Source organism: Oxyura jamaicensis, chromosome 1, assembly GCF_011077185.1.
Source record: "Oxyura jamaicensis isolate SHBP4307 breed ruddy duck chromosome 1, BPBGC_Ojam_1.0, whole genome shotgun sequence".
Classification (NCBI taxonomy): domain Eukaryota; kingdom Metazoa; phylum Chordata; class Aves; order Anseriformes; family Anatidae; genus Oxyura; species Oxyura jamaicensis.
The window spans coordinates 58,380,609-58,397,613 of NC_048893.1; the positions used below are offsets into that span (position 1 = coordinate 58,380,609).

The 17,005-nt window shown below is 41.5% G+C and overlaps 1 protein-coding gene across 8 annotated transcripts in view; it reads right to left on the reverse strand.

The window, feature by feature from the left end:
• The window catches only part of TBXAS1 (thromboxane A synthase 1), a 242,014-nt gene that overhangs the window by 138,904 nt on the left and 86,105 nt on the right, over positions 1-17,005 (reverse strand). For 7 of the 8 annotated variants that reach the window (XM_035343262.1, XM_035343278.1, XM_035343270.1 and 4 more), the window contains one exon: positions 12,618-12,670. In XM_035343262.1, coding sequence (XP_035199153.1) covers positions 12,618-12,670 — 53 coding nt within the window. Of the gene's footprint in view, positions 1-4,550; positions 4,696-12,617; positions 12,671-17,005 lie in introns of those variants that run through there. The other variant, XM_035343316.1, reaches the window with a different exon arrangement.

The window sequence follows — 17,005 nt, forward strand, 5'->3', positions numbered from 1 at the left end:
TTCTTTTTTTTTTTTTATTTTAAGTCCTTGCATACCTATGGTAGTGTATACTTTTTCTATACATTTTTAAGACTTACACACACAAAATCATTTAATTTTGTTAATGCATTATTAAATGCGCACTAAGCCCAATAAAAGTCATTTCCCAGCGCTTTATGCATTTATCATGAAACCACTAGCAGAATTCTTTACAATAAAAATGCTAGCCGTACACATGACCAAACTAAATTATCTCGGGAAATGGCTAATATCTGACCATGTGGAAACATTAGAAAGCTGGGCTTTGTTATAGGACTAGAAGGAAAAAATAGATACATTTTCTTACAGAAAAAAACTATTAAAAAATCTAAAGATAGAAATATTTTTAATAGCAAAAAAAAGCTGCAGCTCCAGGAAATTTTCCTCAATCAATTCAATCTGTGTCGTGCTGGACCTTAAAAACCCATTAAAATAACCGTGATAAATTTCCCAACCTCTTTCAGTGCACCACGCAGAAGACAAAGGCAACTGCAATTCAACAGAGAAAAGGAAGAAAAGAATGGAAAAAGCTGATAGATTGTGTATCGGTGGTAACATCCTCGCTCACAACAACAGGCGAATCTGCGCCACAAAGGACGGCAGGAGCAGAAGGGATGTGCACAGCTGACAATGGCACTCCAAAGTAATGACTTCCAGGAAAATCTGCTGTTACGAATGGACATCACACTGCTGGGAAGCAGTTGAGTCACAACTTTCGTAACATTGCAAATTATTTCAGCCTAAAAACTGAAGTACTGAAGGACACAGGGCAGATACGGCCCTGGTAAGACAACTACGGGGATAATGTCCTATACAATCAGCTAATGCGAGCACCTGGTTTAAATTATTAAACCTCACTGAAATCCATGCAAGTTCGAGGAACTGACCCAATATTTAGGGTGTAGTTATACAACGCAGATCATATTTCAAATAGTAATATTACTAAGAGCAGCGCTCCGGTGACCTACTTTGTCATTGACCACCTTGTACGTATTATCAATTGTAACAAATACCCTTCTTTTGCTGCCTTTTTTATTTTTTTTTTGAGCCAGATGGTGGGGTTGGAATTTTATAACAAATTACATGTACGTTATCTTATCCTGTGACTACCTGAATCCCTGAGGATGATGGAGCTCGTTTAGTCCTCTTCCACAGAGCTGCCTTTCCACCCTGTTCACCCACCTCCTCCTGAAGAACAGCCCCAGCACAGCGCATCATGACAGTGCTGGGACCCGATCCCCATGCGCACACTGCACACATTCAAGCTCTGCTCGTGGCTACTTTAGACAGCTGTCCCCAGCCCACATTTGGCCAACCTGGGATTTTAGTGAGATGTAGGCTGAAGAATTTCTCTTTGGCTTGGTCATAGCTGCTTGGCTAAAGGCCTCAGGACTCCTGGGGACCTGTCTGATTTCTCAGCTGAGTAAATGTTATCATCCAACATTGCTTTGCTATATTACTTCCAAAACCCATTGGGTCTCTGATGTCTTCTGGAACTATTTCCTAGAGCCCTTCCCTCCAGACGGTGGAGTGCACATGAAACGCCAGTATTTGTACTTAATATTTTGGGGGAGAACATTTCTGAACCACAGCTTGCATTTTTAATTGCTCAAAGTCTACTTAGAAAAAAAGGGAAAGCAAGCTGAAAGCAGGCCAACGCAAACAGCACATATTCCTTCTAAACATGCTGGTACTGGGGCAAGTTCAAGTGACTCGATCCTCATGCAGCATAGAGGCATAGCAGAGCTACAACCCACTGAATCTATCCATAACCCCTATAGAAAAGGCAAAAAAAATACAGGCACAACTGTAGGATGAACCATCACTGAAGTAAATATATTGATCTCTCAAGAATGACTGAAGACTGACAATAAAAGGGTTATAAATGCTCAGAAGGAAAAAAAAAAGAGAGAGAGAGAGAGAGAGAGAGAGGAGGCAAAAACAAAAAACCAAAACCCAACCCACTGAAAAACTCCCACCTGCATTCACAGGGAAAAATGGACTAGAACAATAAAACACAATGGCAGTGCTTGTACATCTTTGATAGCTGCCCCTCCCAAAAGCCTGAACAGCCTCGCTATAAACCAAGCAAATGAAAATGTAAATGCGTGAGCAATTGTCTGGGGGATTCAGATACTTCGTGTCCTGTAGGCAAAGAAAGAAGGGGGAAGAAGGAATGGAGAAGGTACCACTTTTAATATTTGTGAGTATTGATCATGCTCTCCTCACCTGGAGCCCTTTTAATTCAGCAGAGACCTTAATGTTAAATATTCAACGCTGCCTTCACGGTAGCTTCAGCGCTGTTAGCAAAAGCCTCTTCTCCTCTGACCTCAGCACAACTCGCTGCTTCGGCTCCTCCGGCAGGAGGGGGCAGGCAGGGACAGCCCGCAGATTTCTGGGGTGACAGCCGGAGGAAATCGTGGGAGCAGCCACCCCCAGAAACACAGTATTCAAAATGGCAGGCTCCAAAGAAGCACGGGATGGGGAATTGCTCTGAATGCAATGCCCACAGCAGTCAGGTGTACGTATAAACACAATGGCTTATCAATGGTGCATCAGGGGCTACCCAAAGGCTTAAAAACTGTGCATTTATTTAAGCATTTTGCTACAGAAATCAGCTGCTACAGTAGTTTCCCAAACTCAATTCTGTTTTTCACTATTGGTGAAAATTCAGCTGTGTTACTGTCTTGGACAAAAGCAAATAAAATGCCACTGACTTGAGAGAAAGGTTGGGTCTGCAGTAAGGATAAGTTTAGTCCCTTCAAGTATTTATCTTGCAGTTTTACAACACATTTCTCTGCCTCAAAATCAGAATTTAAATTATTTTAACAGAAAATAATTTAATATCTAAAGTCCTACACTTTTCCACGTGACATTGCATTACCATCTGACCTGTTTTAACCCTTGCCTCTGTGCTGCACTTCTGGACTGAGTTTCTCATTCTCCTGCCCCATGCATGGCTTATTACCTGTTGGGCCAAATGGACAGCCAGTGGACATAGAAAATTGTTAGGCTGCTTTGATAACATTTTACTTTGGTCCTTCCCACAGAGTATTTCATAGGTGCTTTATGTGATAAAAGGCCCCAAAGAACCAAGATCCTCTCCTATTGTCATTTTCGAAAGATACTGCAGCAATTCCCAGTGTCCTTGCCAAAATCCTTTTTCAATAAAACAGATTCCAACATTGAAAGAAAAGCTTGGATTATTGCAGAGTGATAAAATGTCTACTGCTAGCCCTTACAGAGTCAGAACATTGCTCCCAACTCACTCCTTTTTCTGTAAGCTACTTTAAGATGTCTGGATACATCTTAACATTTGCTGTACCAAACCTAATTTTATTCAATAGGTACCATCATCCAAAAATCAAAGTTATATGACATGAGAGAGACCTAAAAACATTGGGTCAAGACCCTCAAATAGTCATGGCTCTTTGCCTTTAATGGAGCTACGCTGAGGTAAACAGCAGCTTGAAGGTCCAGACCACTATTTCCAGGCTTGTTTACACGGGGGAAGAGAAGAGATTCTGGGACAAGACACGGCTGGAATCTTAACTCAGACTAGAAAAAACTCCTATGGGAGCACAGCCCTATCAAAATAATAATTGCTGGGGGAGTTGGTCACTTTTTTTCAAGATTTAGTTTGTGCCATTCCACAGCTGCTGTGTCCGTGCATGGGATGCGTTTTGACGTTACTGTAGCTGTTTAATTATACCAGTACAATTTTATTAGTATGACTCAAATAAATCCTCCTTCAAGACAAGCCTTCAGGTTTAGCCACCACATTTAAATGAAGGAAAGAAAGATTCCCAGTCCCCAGGGCAATGGGGGCTCAAGCTCATTCCACACTCACCAAACTAGGGAAATAGAAAAAGAAAAGAAAAAGCTGAACAGTTGAAAACAACTTCTTTCCCTGCAATGGGCTATACTTTTGCCTATTGCCTGATGAAATCATACCCAGTTCCCTACCAGCAGAAGGTCTGACATAAAGCAGACTCTCCAGGGGAGGAAGAGAGGTAGTCAAACAGAAAAAAAGGGTAATTTGAAGATGGTGCCAAAGCAACAAAGAAAAAGGAGATATTTTGTTTCCCTTATTACTAATAAAACATAGTCGACTAAAATTGATCCCCAGACTAATAAGGTAGAGGAAAAACTAAAACCTATATATGACAAAACAATAAAAAGGTAATGAAGAGATTTATCGAAGTACATAAAAACCTTGGAATGACGTAAAATTGCCAGGTCATGTTACTGTTTTCATCTCAACATGGGTAAGAAAACATGGGAGGAATAAAAATTAGAGCATAGAGGGAAGAAAGCATAGGGTGGAAGGGGATGGGGAGAAGGAAGAGAAAGAACAAAGCCAGGGCTAATGTTTAGGGGGGGGAAATGCAGCTAGAAGCATGAAAACAATGCCCACAAGACATGTCTATCAAGGTAAAAAGAAACAAAACAAAACAAAATCCAGAGCCAAGGTGGTGGAACCATCACAAGTCAAGATGCAGTAATGGAATAGGAGGCACCTCCACACATACCTGGGCAAAGCAGCAAATCCTCAAGGAGGAAAACATGGCATTTTCCAAGAAACTAAGAAAGTCATCCCAAACCCTGTCCTTCACAACACTTGGGTGTGCTCAAGGGCAGAGACCCCACAAGGTCTTTGCTCAGGACACCCCCCAGCATGGGGAGAGGAAGTCTGACCAGCACCTGCCTCCTGGAGCTCCTGGCAGAGAACTGGGACACGCAACGGACTGGTTGCTGGCTTCCAGTTCCATCTCTGCACCTTCTCCTCCATCTCCCGGTGGGGGATTTGTGGGGAAGAGAAATCCCTTTTGCTTGATGCTTCTGATGGCACATGAGAAGGAAACCAGAAGTCACTTTCGGATTTCTTTGGGCTGACACAGAGAAGGCTAAACTGGCAGTAGGGAGTGACCCGGAGAGGCAGTAACCCACTGCTCCTGTGAGGTGCTGGCAACCAAGGAGGGCAGGAGGAGCTCCTGAGTTGCAGCACTGGTGTAAAGCTGCTCTGCTTCAAAGGCTGCCAAGAGAGGGAAGGGGTGGGGACATCGGAGGGATGATGCATTTTCCTCCCTCTGTGTAAAGATGGGGGGAAATGATTCAAGAGCCTCATTTAAAAATTGCTATGTGTGGCACTGGGAACACCAATTCACAATCAGATACATAGCTGGTGAAGTCAGCGACCATTAATAGCTCCTGGACATTACGTACCGTATGCATCCGCCTCAGGTTTGCAGCAATGCTTCTGGCTGCTATAGGAAATTCTAATAAAAGCATTGATTTTGCTGTGCATATTATATAACACTGCTGCTTGCCTATACTTCCAAATAGGATTGGTATACTAAAACAATGTCCCAGATTTTTCAGTCTTTAAAGGCCCCAGTGTACTTTTTCCAAACGGTATAAAAAGGAAAAAATTACAAGGTGGACTTTACAACCTGTTAAGATTAACAAATGCAGGCTCTGGTAGATGGTGAAGAGGATAGATTCAAGGTGAAACTAACTCTAGGAAATTAGTTTTTATAACTGTGGGTCTCCCTCAGAACATCCCCTCCTCCTCCCTTAAATTAGGATGCCACAGTCTGGTATGCAGGTGCTGATCATAACAGTGTCACACAGTAAGAGGAGGCAATCTGTTAAGCAATCCTATCCCAAACCCTTTAAAATGATGATTTTAAGCATTAATTAGCTAAGAAGCAGGCAGTGCAGATCAAAGATCACCTGTATTGTATACTAGGTGTAAAATGCTACTCAGGCAGCGTGTTTTCAAAAAGAAACTTCAGTTTTCAAATAATCTTAACCTGGAGCTCACAAGGACTACGCTTTAAGGGGTGAGTGCTGTGCTACCAATGCGCAAGGAAACAGGTACTAAGAAACACCTCCTTGGGAGCAAGCAGAGGTACAACCTCCAGCCAGCCAAAGCTGGTACCTGCACATGCAGAAGCAGACCTCAGTTTAATCGGGTTCCTCAAATGGTGCAAGGACCTGCACTGCTGTTTCAGTCATCAGAGCTGACGTAGCTGTGGCCAGTCGCACAGAGCCTTTCTGCACCCAACCTACACCGCCTCAGTAGAGCCGTACTGACCAGGGAATTCCCCTCTGTGCAAACACTAACTCACTGAAGCTACAACCACATCAGGCCACACGCTCTTCAAGTACAGAAATGAGCATCAGGAACGTGGTGCAGGTGACTGACACTGTCCTTTGCTGCCTTGCCAAGCGCGGGTAAAATACCGGCCTCATCTGGTTGGATTTCACACTCCCTTTCCAGAGGTGTAAAAGCTTACATCAGGTCTTTGACTTATGTCAGCTTGGACAGCTGCAGTGGAGTCATGGTGCAGTCACGGGTAGAGGAAATATTTTTGGAAAAAATGCAGCAGGGAGCACATACCTGCGCTGCAGCCACCCTGGGGCAATGTCTGGAATCTCACAGGAGTCAGATGGTTTTGCACGCCGTAGAATTCATCACTTGCACCAAACTTTTCCATCCAAATGGTTTTGCCTGCACTAAAGACTGGGACCATGACATTTTGGGGGGCCTTTGGGTCCTGTGTTTGTGAATACCTAGAAAAAAAAGGGCCCTCGGACCTGTCTTGGACTGCAGGATGCTACAGTGACAAAATGCAAACCAACCTTCACAGAGCAGACAAGCTCAGGTTGAATGGTTCTTGTGGGAGGTCATAGTCCACATGCAAGATTTTGTCCGTGGCTAAGAGCTCACTAATGAACACTTTCCACATTACTAGTACACTGATCATCACTTTGCAATGTCCCAGAGACCTAAGTACATTTGAATCATGCCAGCATTAAACTAGTCAACTAATTCACTATAAATTCAGCCTATAAACTGCATCCCACAGGTCTCCATACACAAAGCTTAAACCCTTCACAATGATTAGGCAGCAAACCTATTACAACCGTAACAGTAACACCAGACTCCAATTCTCAAAACAGTGTGACGTGCCACCTTTCGGGTAAATCTCTAGGCATCAGTCCCACAAAAGGCTACGTTTTCAAGACCAATTAGCTCAAGAGAGAAAAGAGACTGGTGATGATATACCCCTAAGTAGCTCACAAATTATTACAGCAGCTTGATTTAACTATTGGAACTAACTGCAACCAATGCCTAATTATGGCTAAGTGTGGGGAGTCAGATGGAGATGTAGCATTGTAGCGTGGCACTAATTTTTAGCCAGGAATATCATTAGGTTTGGATTCTTCTTAAAAAGACTTTTAAAAATTAGCGAATTCCAAAAGTGTTAATTAAAAAAGTAGGGAGAGAGGAATCTGAGAGTTTAAATTAAGAATATTAAGATTCCCCCATTGTTCAGTCAATTTTTGAGATAATCCCTCCCATTTCAGAGAGAACAGCTAGCAGATTACACAGAGGAACAATAAAATTTTCTACATGCAAAGTGCTGTCAAAAGAGAGGGTGGAGAGGGGGAAGAAGTATTTTTCTCCGCATTAACTTCTTTGAGCTACAATAAACCTAGGTGTTTATGTGTACCAACAGCAGTTAAAATATTTTTCAAGCACAAATGCAATTGTTTCTTTTACAGCCCTGATTCATCAGGGTAGATAAACTTCTGCCTAACTCAAAGCATGTTGAGTAGCACCATTGACTTTAATGGGATTACTCCTGTGCTCAAAGTCAGGCACATATTTAAGGGTTCTTCTGTACTGTGTCCACAGTTTGAAGGTATTTAAAGGAAAGAGAACTAATTCAGAAGAGCAGTTCTAGGTGTGATCAACAACCCAGCAGAATCAAAGAGCATTATCACAATAGATAAATAAGGAAACAATGTGAGGAAAAAAAAAAAAAAATATCTTGACTGGTTATGAAAGACCTAAATCTGGTCCAAAAATAAAAAATAAAAATGTATCGCTCTAAGAAAATAAAAATCCAGGCAAGTGAGGCTACCAAAAATCTTTATTCGATTGAATGTGAGACAGATTATGAGGAGCTATAGATCAAAAATAGAAAGCCTGGTTTTCTTCCCTCCCCTATGCTTGCCCAGGAATGATTTTCTCTACCTGAAATACGAAAAGTAAATTGTTTAAAATATCAAAATAAACGAAGGACCACAGGAGAGGTGGTAAACCCATTAGAGCCCCAGCGTAAAAGAGGAAATCAAGCAGGATAAGATTGTTTCATAAACCTAAATTATTTCTTTACATGAGTCTTTAGAGACAAAGACGAGAATACCCGTCCCAGGATTACTCTTCCCACATAAAGCAGAATAAGGTTAGAAACCAAGAGGTAAAACACAACAATAAGAACAACAAAGCAAACAAACAAACAAAGATCAAGTTTGTGAAATTAAAATGGCAGTAAAGGAACTGCTTCCTCAAGTAAATTAAGTGCATGATGAAGATATGAGTTGTTCCTTGAAGGATGAGATCCTGCCCCAGTCCACTTTAGGTGCTCGATGCGGTGTTTGAGGAGAAATAGCTGGTAAGGATAACAATTCATGACAAGCTCCAGATTTCCAAATCCCAGAAAAGCACGTCCCTCTTCTTTACACAAAAGGGGAAAGCTCCAGACCTCTGCAGGGACTAACCAGCGTGCCTCAGCGCTGATGCAGAGGCCAGGAACAGCAGCAAGAAAAGCCTATTTCTTGTCCACTGCCATTTGGCTCTGGACTCATCTGCAGAAACGCTAACTAGTGCCATCTGCAGCAACCATTTCTGGGGGGAGAGGAGAAGTCAAGCATTAAGACAGAACAAACTCCAGCTGCATAGACTTCTGAAAAGCTGTCAACTGCCAGTGTAGCTTACAATCACAGCTAAGCCCTGGACACATTTCAAGTTAGTGACTGACTCCATGATCTATCCTAATCCTTTAAACCACCCAACCATTTAAATGACCAGACTCGATCTTGGTTCCAATAATGACCTATTAGGAAATCACTCGAGGAATATTAGGAAGTCTTTAAGGAAAAACAACAACAACACAACAAAAAACAAGCCAACAAAAAACAAGCCAACAAAAAAGATCAGACAATGTACAATTCCATAAATACCTTAAGATAGTTTTCTACACTATTTAATTTTGCTTTCTTTTCAGATTTTGAGCTTGTTGACTCCCTTTAGCAGTACACAGCCCAACAACCCTGGACTCAAACTCTCTGATTGTCACCTCCTTTCTAGAGGTGGTTTAATCCAAGCACCCCATTCTTGCTTATCCTGGACTCATCCCTTCCTTACACATTGTTCTCGTCCTCATTAGCACTTATTCCACTACATAGCTGGCCAGACTTCTCACAGCAGGTTGAAGCTGAGAGTTCAACTGAATGAAGAGCAAGAGTTGGATTTGATCTGCTGCAAGCTGTTTCAGATGCAAAAGGACATGAAGAAAGAGTATCACCCCACAAATTACATTGAATTTCAATCTTCTGTTTTTACTCTTTGATTACATAGAGTGAGGTCTATTTTATAAACTCATATACTCTTCCCCATATCCAAATGCATTGTTATGGTTGAAGGCGGAATAGATTCAGCCACCTGTTTTCTTGTGGCTGTATTGTATTTTCTGATCATTCACTGGCGGAGTGTTGCTGGGCCAAGAGTCTGTTACTTATTTTGGCACTGTTTTCCCACTCCAAATCACTAATACTCACTTACAGCGCTGTAAAGTCATAATAATGCAACTTCAGTAAGTGGTTACATGAATACAAAGTGTGTATACAAAGTAAAATCAACTCAGCCACTACATCTCTGCTAACGTTGTAGCGATCACTTTTCTTACTCTATCAAGTATACTCTCCCTATTCATTTATCATCAGAAGTTCTTTGTTTCCCTGCCTCCTCTTACCACCTATTTCTCACCAGTAGTCAAAGCCTGCAATTGAACTGGAACAACTGGATATTGTAGGGTGAAAACACAGCATCAAAACAAGAGTACATCCAAAAAATAAGTGACAGAAATCACTAGGTTCCACAGAAACCAAGGCTAGATTGCTTTCCGAACAAGATGTCTTTCACTCTTTATTTTTGGTATGGGAACCAGCATCTACATTTTAGGGGACAGATTTCTTATTTATAAGATGCTCCAAAATATAGCTGAACCAAAAACTATCATTCTGCTGCATGATCTACTCAAAAACTATGTCAGTGGCTTGAATTCCCTTTGTTCCAACTCTGCCTTTGCACCAAATGAGAGCTGTTTGGAGAGCTGTTTGTTTCCCACTTCCCTCCATCTTGGGCCACCTCTATATGAAAACAGACAGTTTGCACAGCACACACACACATCCAAAGACAATTTGCATTGTCTCTCTATATAAAAGAGTAATACCATCACCTCTCCTTTGGATCAGCACACGGAAGCAAAGGAAAAAAATGCTTTTGTGACCTACAAAAGCCTTACTTGAAATAATTCTCTACGACTTGAGGCCTTTTGGAATGGAAGGGATATATTGTTTTGACTTGATTAAAGCTGAAAAGTTGATTTGACATCCTGTTGTCAAGGAAACCAATTCACACACAAAAGAAAACAGTTGTGATGGTATCATTCAGACTATTCAAGTGACCTTAGAAAGAAAAAAAAAAAGGCTTCAGTTCCAAAGATTTGTATTCAACTCACTTTACCACTGTAGAAATAAAGATCATTGCTCTTTATGCTTATTGGAAAGCAGTTTTCAATCTGGAAAAAGCAAAATGCCACATCTTCTTCCAACTGCCAGATCCAATACTTCGCTGGGGCCGTGCACATAAACACACCTACCATTTACTGCCTATTTCAAAGAACCACAGAAAGAATCACACAGATGGAAAGGGAAGGAATTTCTTTAATTGACAGGACCATGATAAACACCCCCCGACACATACACACATCTACTGAACACCAGCTCAATAAGTAAGGTTTGAAAATGTTTTCCTTCAACTACAAATCAAGCTTACCTCAAGCACAGCAATGTTTGAGCCTAGCTTTGTTTTCCTGGGAGATATCAAAAGCAGTATTTATTCTCTGCCAATATCCCAGATCGCTCACAAATGAAGTTTTCCAAGCAGACAATAAATGGTATGTGGTTATGCTCAGTCTGCTTACTCCTCCTACCTACCGGATCGCAGGGAAGCAGAGCTGTCCTGGCTGACCACTACCACCACCATCCAGTTTTGCAGCCCATGCAGTCTCCCTGAGGTTTCATTCCCGGTCAACGATGGGTAGATCGGAGAAATGAAACTTTCTATCTATCCACTCACAGACTGAAATTACACACCTCTTTCTCCCATGACATTGCCTCTGTCTGGCCAAGTAAACAGACAGATGACTAAATGGCAACTTGTCTCAAGTTCAGCTTAGAAAAAGTAGGCATGATATTAATACGGAGGGAAGTACACTGAGCAATGAATGCCACTGTTCTTGCATTATTGTCATTTAAGGGAATCACACCAAAGGTCACGGAGATAATAAGCCTCAGTCTTTTTGCATTTGTTACACAACATACAAATTGCCACAGTGTTAATGAATATATTTCTCCATTCCTGGCCAGCCAAGACAATGTATTATTTCCTCTTAGACAAGTACCTAACCCTTGGAATTCATTATTTCCACTGCTTCTTGCAGCACTTTGTCCTTAGGGCTGAGCATAAATGCCACAAGAAGCCTGTGACTGGAGCATCAAATGCTTTGTATGGCTGAGTCTGACTTCCTTTTGATAGAGCTTTTTTGGCTGGAAGAACATCCAAAGTGTATTTATAGTATTTTTGAGCAAACACATACACACGTTCATATATGCTCTTTTACAGAGATTCATAAAACTCCTGGAGAACACAGGAAAAAATTTTGATCTTGTCTTTACTTTATGGATATTGCTTGATACTTACATATTGAATAATTATGCTAGAAACACCAACTCACCAAAACAATAAAAGTTACCGTGAAATAAGTGCATTTCCACTTAAAGCAATGACAACAGGAAAGTAGTTCTCAGAAAAGAAATAAAGATCACAGAAATGTGGAAGTGCTGGATGAAGAAATACACTCAAACCCTCTTTACTCTGAATAACCTAAGGGAGCACAGCTGAGATATAGAGAGATGAATGCCTCATTTCTAAACTCTACTTCACTGTATTTTAAGTTTAATATTTTTGTGTAAAGATAGCCAGCAATAGCTGAACCAAATACACACTGTTTCATAAACTAGGTTTTTGGTTTTGTTTGTTTAAGACATTAAATTATTATTTCCACTCTTCACATAAATATAAAGAATACATTGTTATAATTACATGTATATATGTTATAATATGCTATAATTATGTGTATATATGTTATAATGTAATTAATTATAAATATAAAGAGAATATTGGTGCTGGTAGCTTTGTATCATTCTGAAAAAAAACTAAACTTTATGTGCATATTGGAAAGAAGTCCAGCACCAAATGCTGAACTAAAATAAGCCAAGGCTACTTTCTTCATGTGGTCAGACAACCTCCAGCTCTATCACCCAGACTGAAATACTTCACTCTGCATTTCAATGAGCATCTTATTGTCGTATATTCTCCTCTCCCACCCAACAAACTAAAACCAAAGCAAACAGCAAGACCCACAAAAGCAGAAAGCTGAAGGTACGACTGATCTTACCCACAAACAGGTCCATACTCCTTTATGAGTTTTGTATGGTTTTCCCAAAAGCCCTGGGTAAAAGAAAAACATCACAGTATTTTAGAACAGTGCTTAACAGAAACCCAGAAACCTTGTTACACAGTATGGCTAACACTCACATCAAAGCTCTGAACCTCAACTAAGAGAGACACTGCATTAGCTGATAATCTCATCTCTCTCTTATTGTCCATCTCTGAAAGGAGAATCTACAAATGATGATTGAAGGAAAAAGAAAATCTGGAAAGCCATTAATATGTTTTCAGAGCTTTACAATCCGAAATATGTTACCGTTTCACAATATTTTTGATTAATTTCATGATCAGAGTCCTGACTCATAATTTTATTCTGATACGTGTGTGGATGGAAAAACTGACATAGAAATTAATAACAGAATAAGTATGACTTATAACACACTAGAGAAATAGAGGGAATGTTGAAAAGGTTGTGGGTTGGTTTTTTTGTTGGTGGCGGTGGGGATTTTTTTTTTGAATAATGTAACTAAAAACAAAACAACCCAGCAAAACTGGAGTTTAGCACAAGGCAGTCCCCTGGGAGACTCTGCAGAATAGTAAGCAGATGTATTTTAACAAACTTTTAGAATTTTCACTGTGTTTCATTTTCATAATTGATGAAAATTGGAATCCATTTATATAAACATATCTGCCTCTGTACTAAATTGTTAGTGTCCTAAATGAATTTAAATTGATTAATCTGAAAGAAGGTGTGTAAAAATTATCCCCAAAAGTGAATATAAAGAAATGCGTTTTAACAAAACTGCAATACTTGAAAATCATCCTGCATTGTGTTTGTAACTTGTCTATGGAAAAATAGCACATTTGACTGCATTAATCTGCATTTATATTAATTCAAGGAAGACTGTTGTGATCTATCTTCATTCTTTAGAGAAAACTCAACTAACAAAACAGAATACTTAAGTCTCATATTGAAGCTTTCTTATTTTTAAGACATGCTGAAGAATATTAGCTAGAACAATATGAACCGTTATAAATACATAAACCACAGACATAAATAAACAAGACTGCGTAACCTGTTAATGCACTGAGAGCATTTTACCACACTAAACAAACAAGCAAAAAAACCTAGTAATCAAAGGTAGTTGCCTCACTTACTACCCTCGGATGTTAAATTAGCACCCAAATAAGCAAAATACGTGCCACCACCTCTGTTACTCCTCTCACAGAGCCATTGGATTGTTTTTTATACTTATAGGTGGGGGATTTTGTTTGTTTGATTGTTGATTTTTGTTTATTTTACTTTTTAATCCTGGAATTGTATGTGTTTATTTTATGGGACAAAATGTCTTCAGGTTAAAGGTAAGATTTTTAGGTTTTTCTTTAGCAAAAAAAGACACTGTATGGCATGTTAGAAAATATACCAATGTAAAACATAAAATGAAGGAAGCGGTGATTTAGAGCATTGTTGGAAAAAATATATATTCCTAACTGAAAAATACCACGTTACTAAGGTAAAAAGAAAAGCCTCCTCAGTTATCACACAACAACTAAGGGGGACAAAGCCTTTGCAGTATGGCAGCTCCACACAACCAACTCAGAGAGGCTTTTTTCAGCAGACACCGAGGAAGGGGCAGAGACAAGCACACGTCCATGCCAACCTGTGCTTTGCCACCGAGATGTTGCCCACAGCAGGGCGGCCGGAGTGATGCTGGGGCAGATTCCCCCCAGCACCGTCCTGCCAGCAGCCACCCAGCGCAGGCCTGACTCATCGGCCCAGGCTGGCCGTGTTGCTCAGGGGAGCGTCCCCAGCCGACATGAACACACCAGGGAGGGACGTGAGGTAAAGCACGGCCGTGGCATAGCAGAACCAGGCCTGAGCTTTGCCTGCTTTCCTCCTGGCCTGAGCCTTCACCAGGGAAGGAGACCCCAAGGTGCAGCCCAAGCCCCCTGGTTAGGCTTCGCCCTGGAGCACGAGGACATGTGCACATATTGGCCTCACCGTATCTACCAGCTGAGCTCTGGTGAGCTAGCAGGCTACCACCATTTATTTACAATAAGCCTGTGCTCTAAACAATTCAGTGAAGAAACCTTCCAGAAATCTGGCTTCTTGGAAGCACTTCTGGCTTGCTACTATGGGGTCAGGCAGAACACGTTTCAGACCAGGTTTGTTAACCAACAACTGGTCTTCCAACTCCAGGTCTCCTAAATGATTGCACTGAGTTAAAATTAACTTATTTCCCTATTTTCCTCCCCTCACAAAATAAGAAGTACAAACCTGCAGGAGGGGGGGAGGGAGGGAGTTGAAAAGTAACCAGGAAAGACCACAAGAAAGCACCCTCGGGAGCAGCAGAAGCCCCTGTTCCCCACAGCCCGGGTCACTCTGATGTCCTGCCATGCCATGCCTGTCCCCACCAGCCACCCTGGTGCCGCTGCTGTCTCGGCCCTGCTCTGAGGGCACGTATGGAGTGGTGAGCACCCATCTGCACATCTCACCAGGTGAAACACCAGCACATCGCATGTGTGGGTCCCTGAGAGGTGGTGGTGGCAAGAGCATGGCTGAGGGAAAGTGTGTGTGCTTCCCTGTCTGCAACACAGCGGGACAAGGCCAGGGATGCGGTCCGGAGATGCTGTTGAGAGGGAAAGAGAAGGTAGAGGAGAAAGGTGGAGGAGGAAGAAGAATGTGCTGATGAAGAAAGCCACATTACTGTTGATAAAAACTTCAGATTTTTTAGTGTTTCTTTTTTATTCAGTTACTTTATGCAACTATAAATCAAAATCAACAGCCTTATCTGAGGTCCCTGCAAGATTTTCAGCTAGCTGCCACAGGTATAACCTTTCAGCTGGATAGAGATGGGGACATATGAAGGCACTCACATTTCTCCTAGATAGCCATGGAGAAGACCAATCAACCAATGGCCATCCCAAGTGCACAGTCAGGGGATATGCCACATCCACAACGCCCTGCCAGACTTGCAGCATCATCCCTGAACACAGCTTCCAGTAGACAGGTACCTAGAAAACCTCCTACGAGTCGTGTTTGAAGTACAGCAAGCCTCATAACTGCTACTGGCAATTTTTTTATTATTATTTTATTTTTTTAAAACACTAGCCAACGTTAATCTCCTCCAAGGGTCATCATTGCAGGTTCGTCCAGGCTTACAATTGCCAATTGTACTTAATACTTACAGGATAACTAAATATTTGACCAATGCCAGCAACTGTTCTACACGAAAATGGAGGTAAGAGACCTCTCCTCAACTCCCAAAGACCACCCAGTGGGTGAGCACAATGATGAGGAAGCAAACTCAGAAATTGTGCCTGCTGGACATGTACCCAGTGGTTTAAATGGCCATAAGTCAGGAGCTACAATGACGCAATGTGGGGGTTAAGGAATGGAGAACAGGGAAAAATGGAAACAGATGTATTCTATTTTTTATTTTTTTAAAGGAAAAGAGAAAGAAACCAAAAAGCAAAACAATGCACTATATTATGAGATGACACCATGCACATCAGGAGGAACTATAGCACATTAAACAGAGATTGGTAACAATGAATTGTAAAAACATAGTAAGTAATGCTGTTCCAAGACAGAAAAATCACTTGACCTTCTCTTTGTCTGGAAGCTGCAGAATATGAATTGTCATCATCAACAACAACTCAGAGAAGGGTTAGGGCAGGGCAGGGGGGAACGACTTGCTGCATGTGGCTCCTACAGCGAGGTACCAGCCTGATGACAGTGCATTATCAAACAAGATAATGCAGGAGTATGAAAAGCTTTTTTCCCCTGAAGAAAGCATATTTTATAGCATCTGGTACACCATGGAAACAGCAGCTCAAGTGGGCTGACTGCTGCACACCCAGAAGGCTTCTTTGTTTACATGGCTGGCAGTTGTCTCCCTACAGGGAATTTGCATTCTCTCCTTCCTTTGAGCATGCATCATCGGCTGCATCTGTGGGCAGAACCACGCACAGGGCCAAATCCTGCTCTTTGGGATGCAGGTGCGACCCCTATGGAAGGGAAAAGGATTTGAGTCTGCATCAGCAAGAGCAAAATCTGGCCCCTGCCAACCATCTATCTTGAGATGCTGGGTATTGAAACTTCAGCCTGTGCAGCATGCAAATCAAAGGGCTTCAAAAGGGACTGGGAGGGCTCAAGTACCCCCATCCCTTTTTCCGATAGATTCTGCCACTCCAAGATGGAACCTTCAGCAATATCCTCGTTATTGCATGTTCACCTTGCTAGTGCCTCACAGTCTCAGAAATCTGAAGCAGTCATCTTCCCTCCTTGCTGAAAATGGGTGTAGGCACTTAGCCAAAGTTTTCAGAAGCATCTAGTAGCATTACACATTTTAATTTTTGGGGTATCTAACACAATCATCATAGAATTGATTG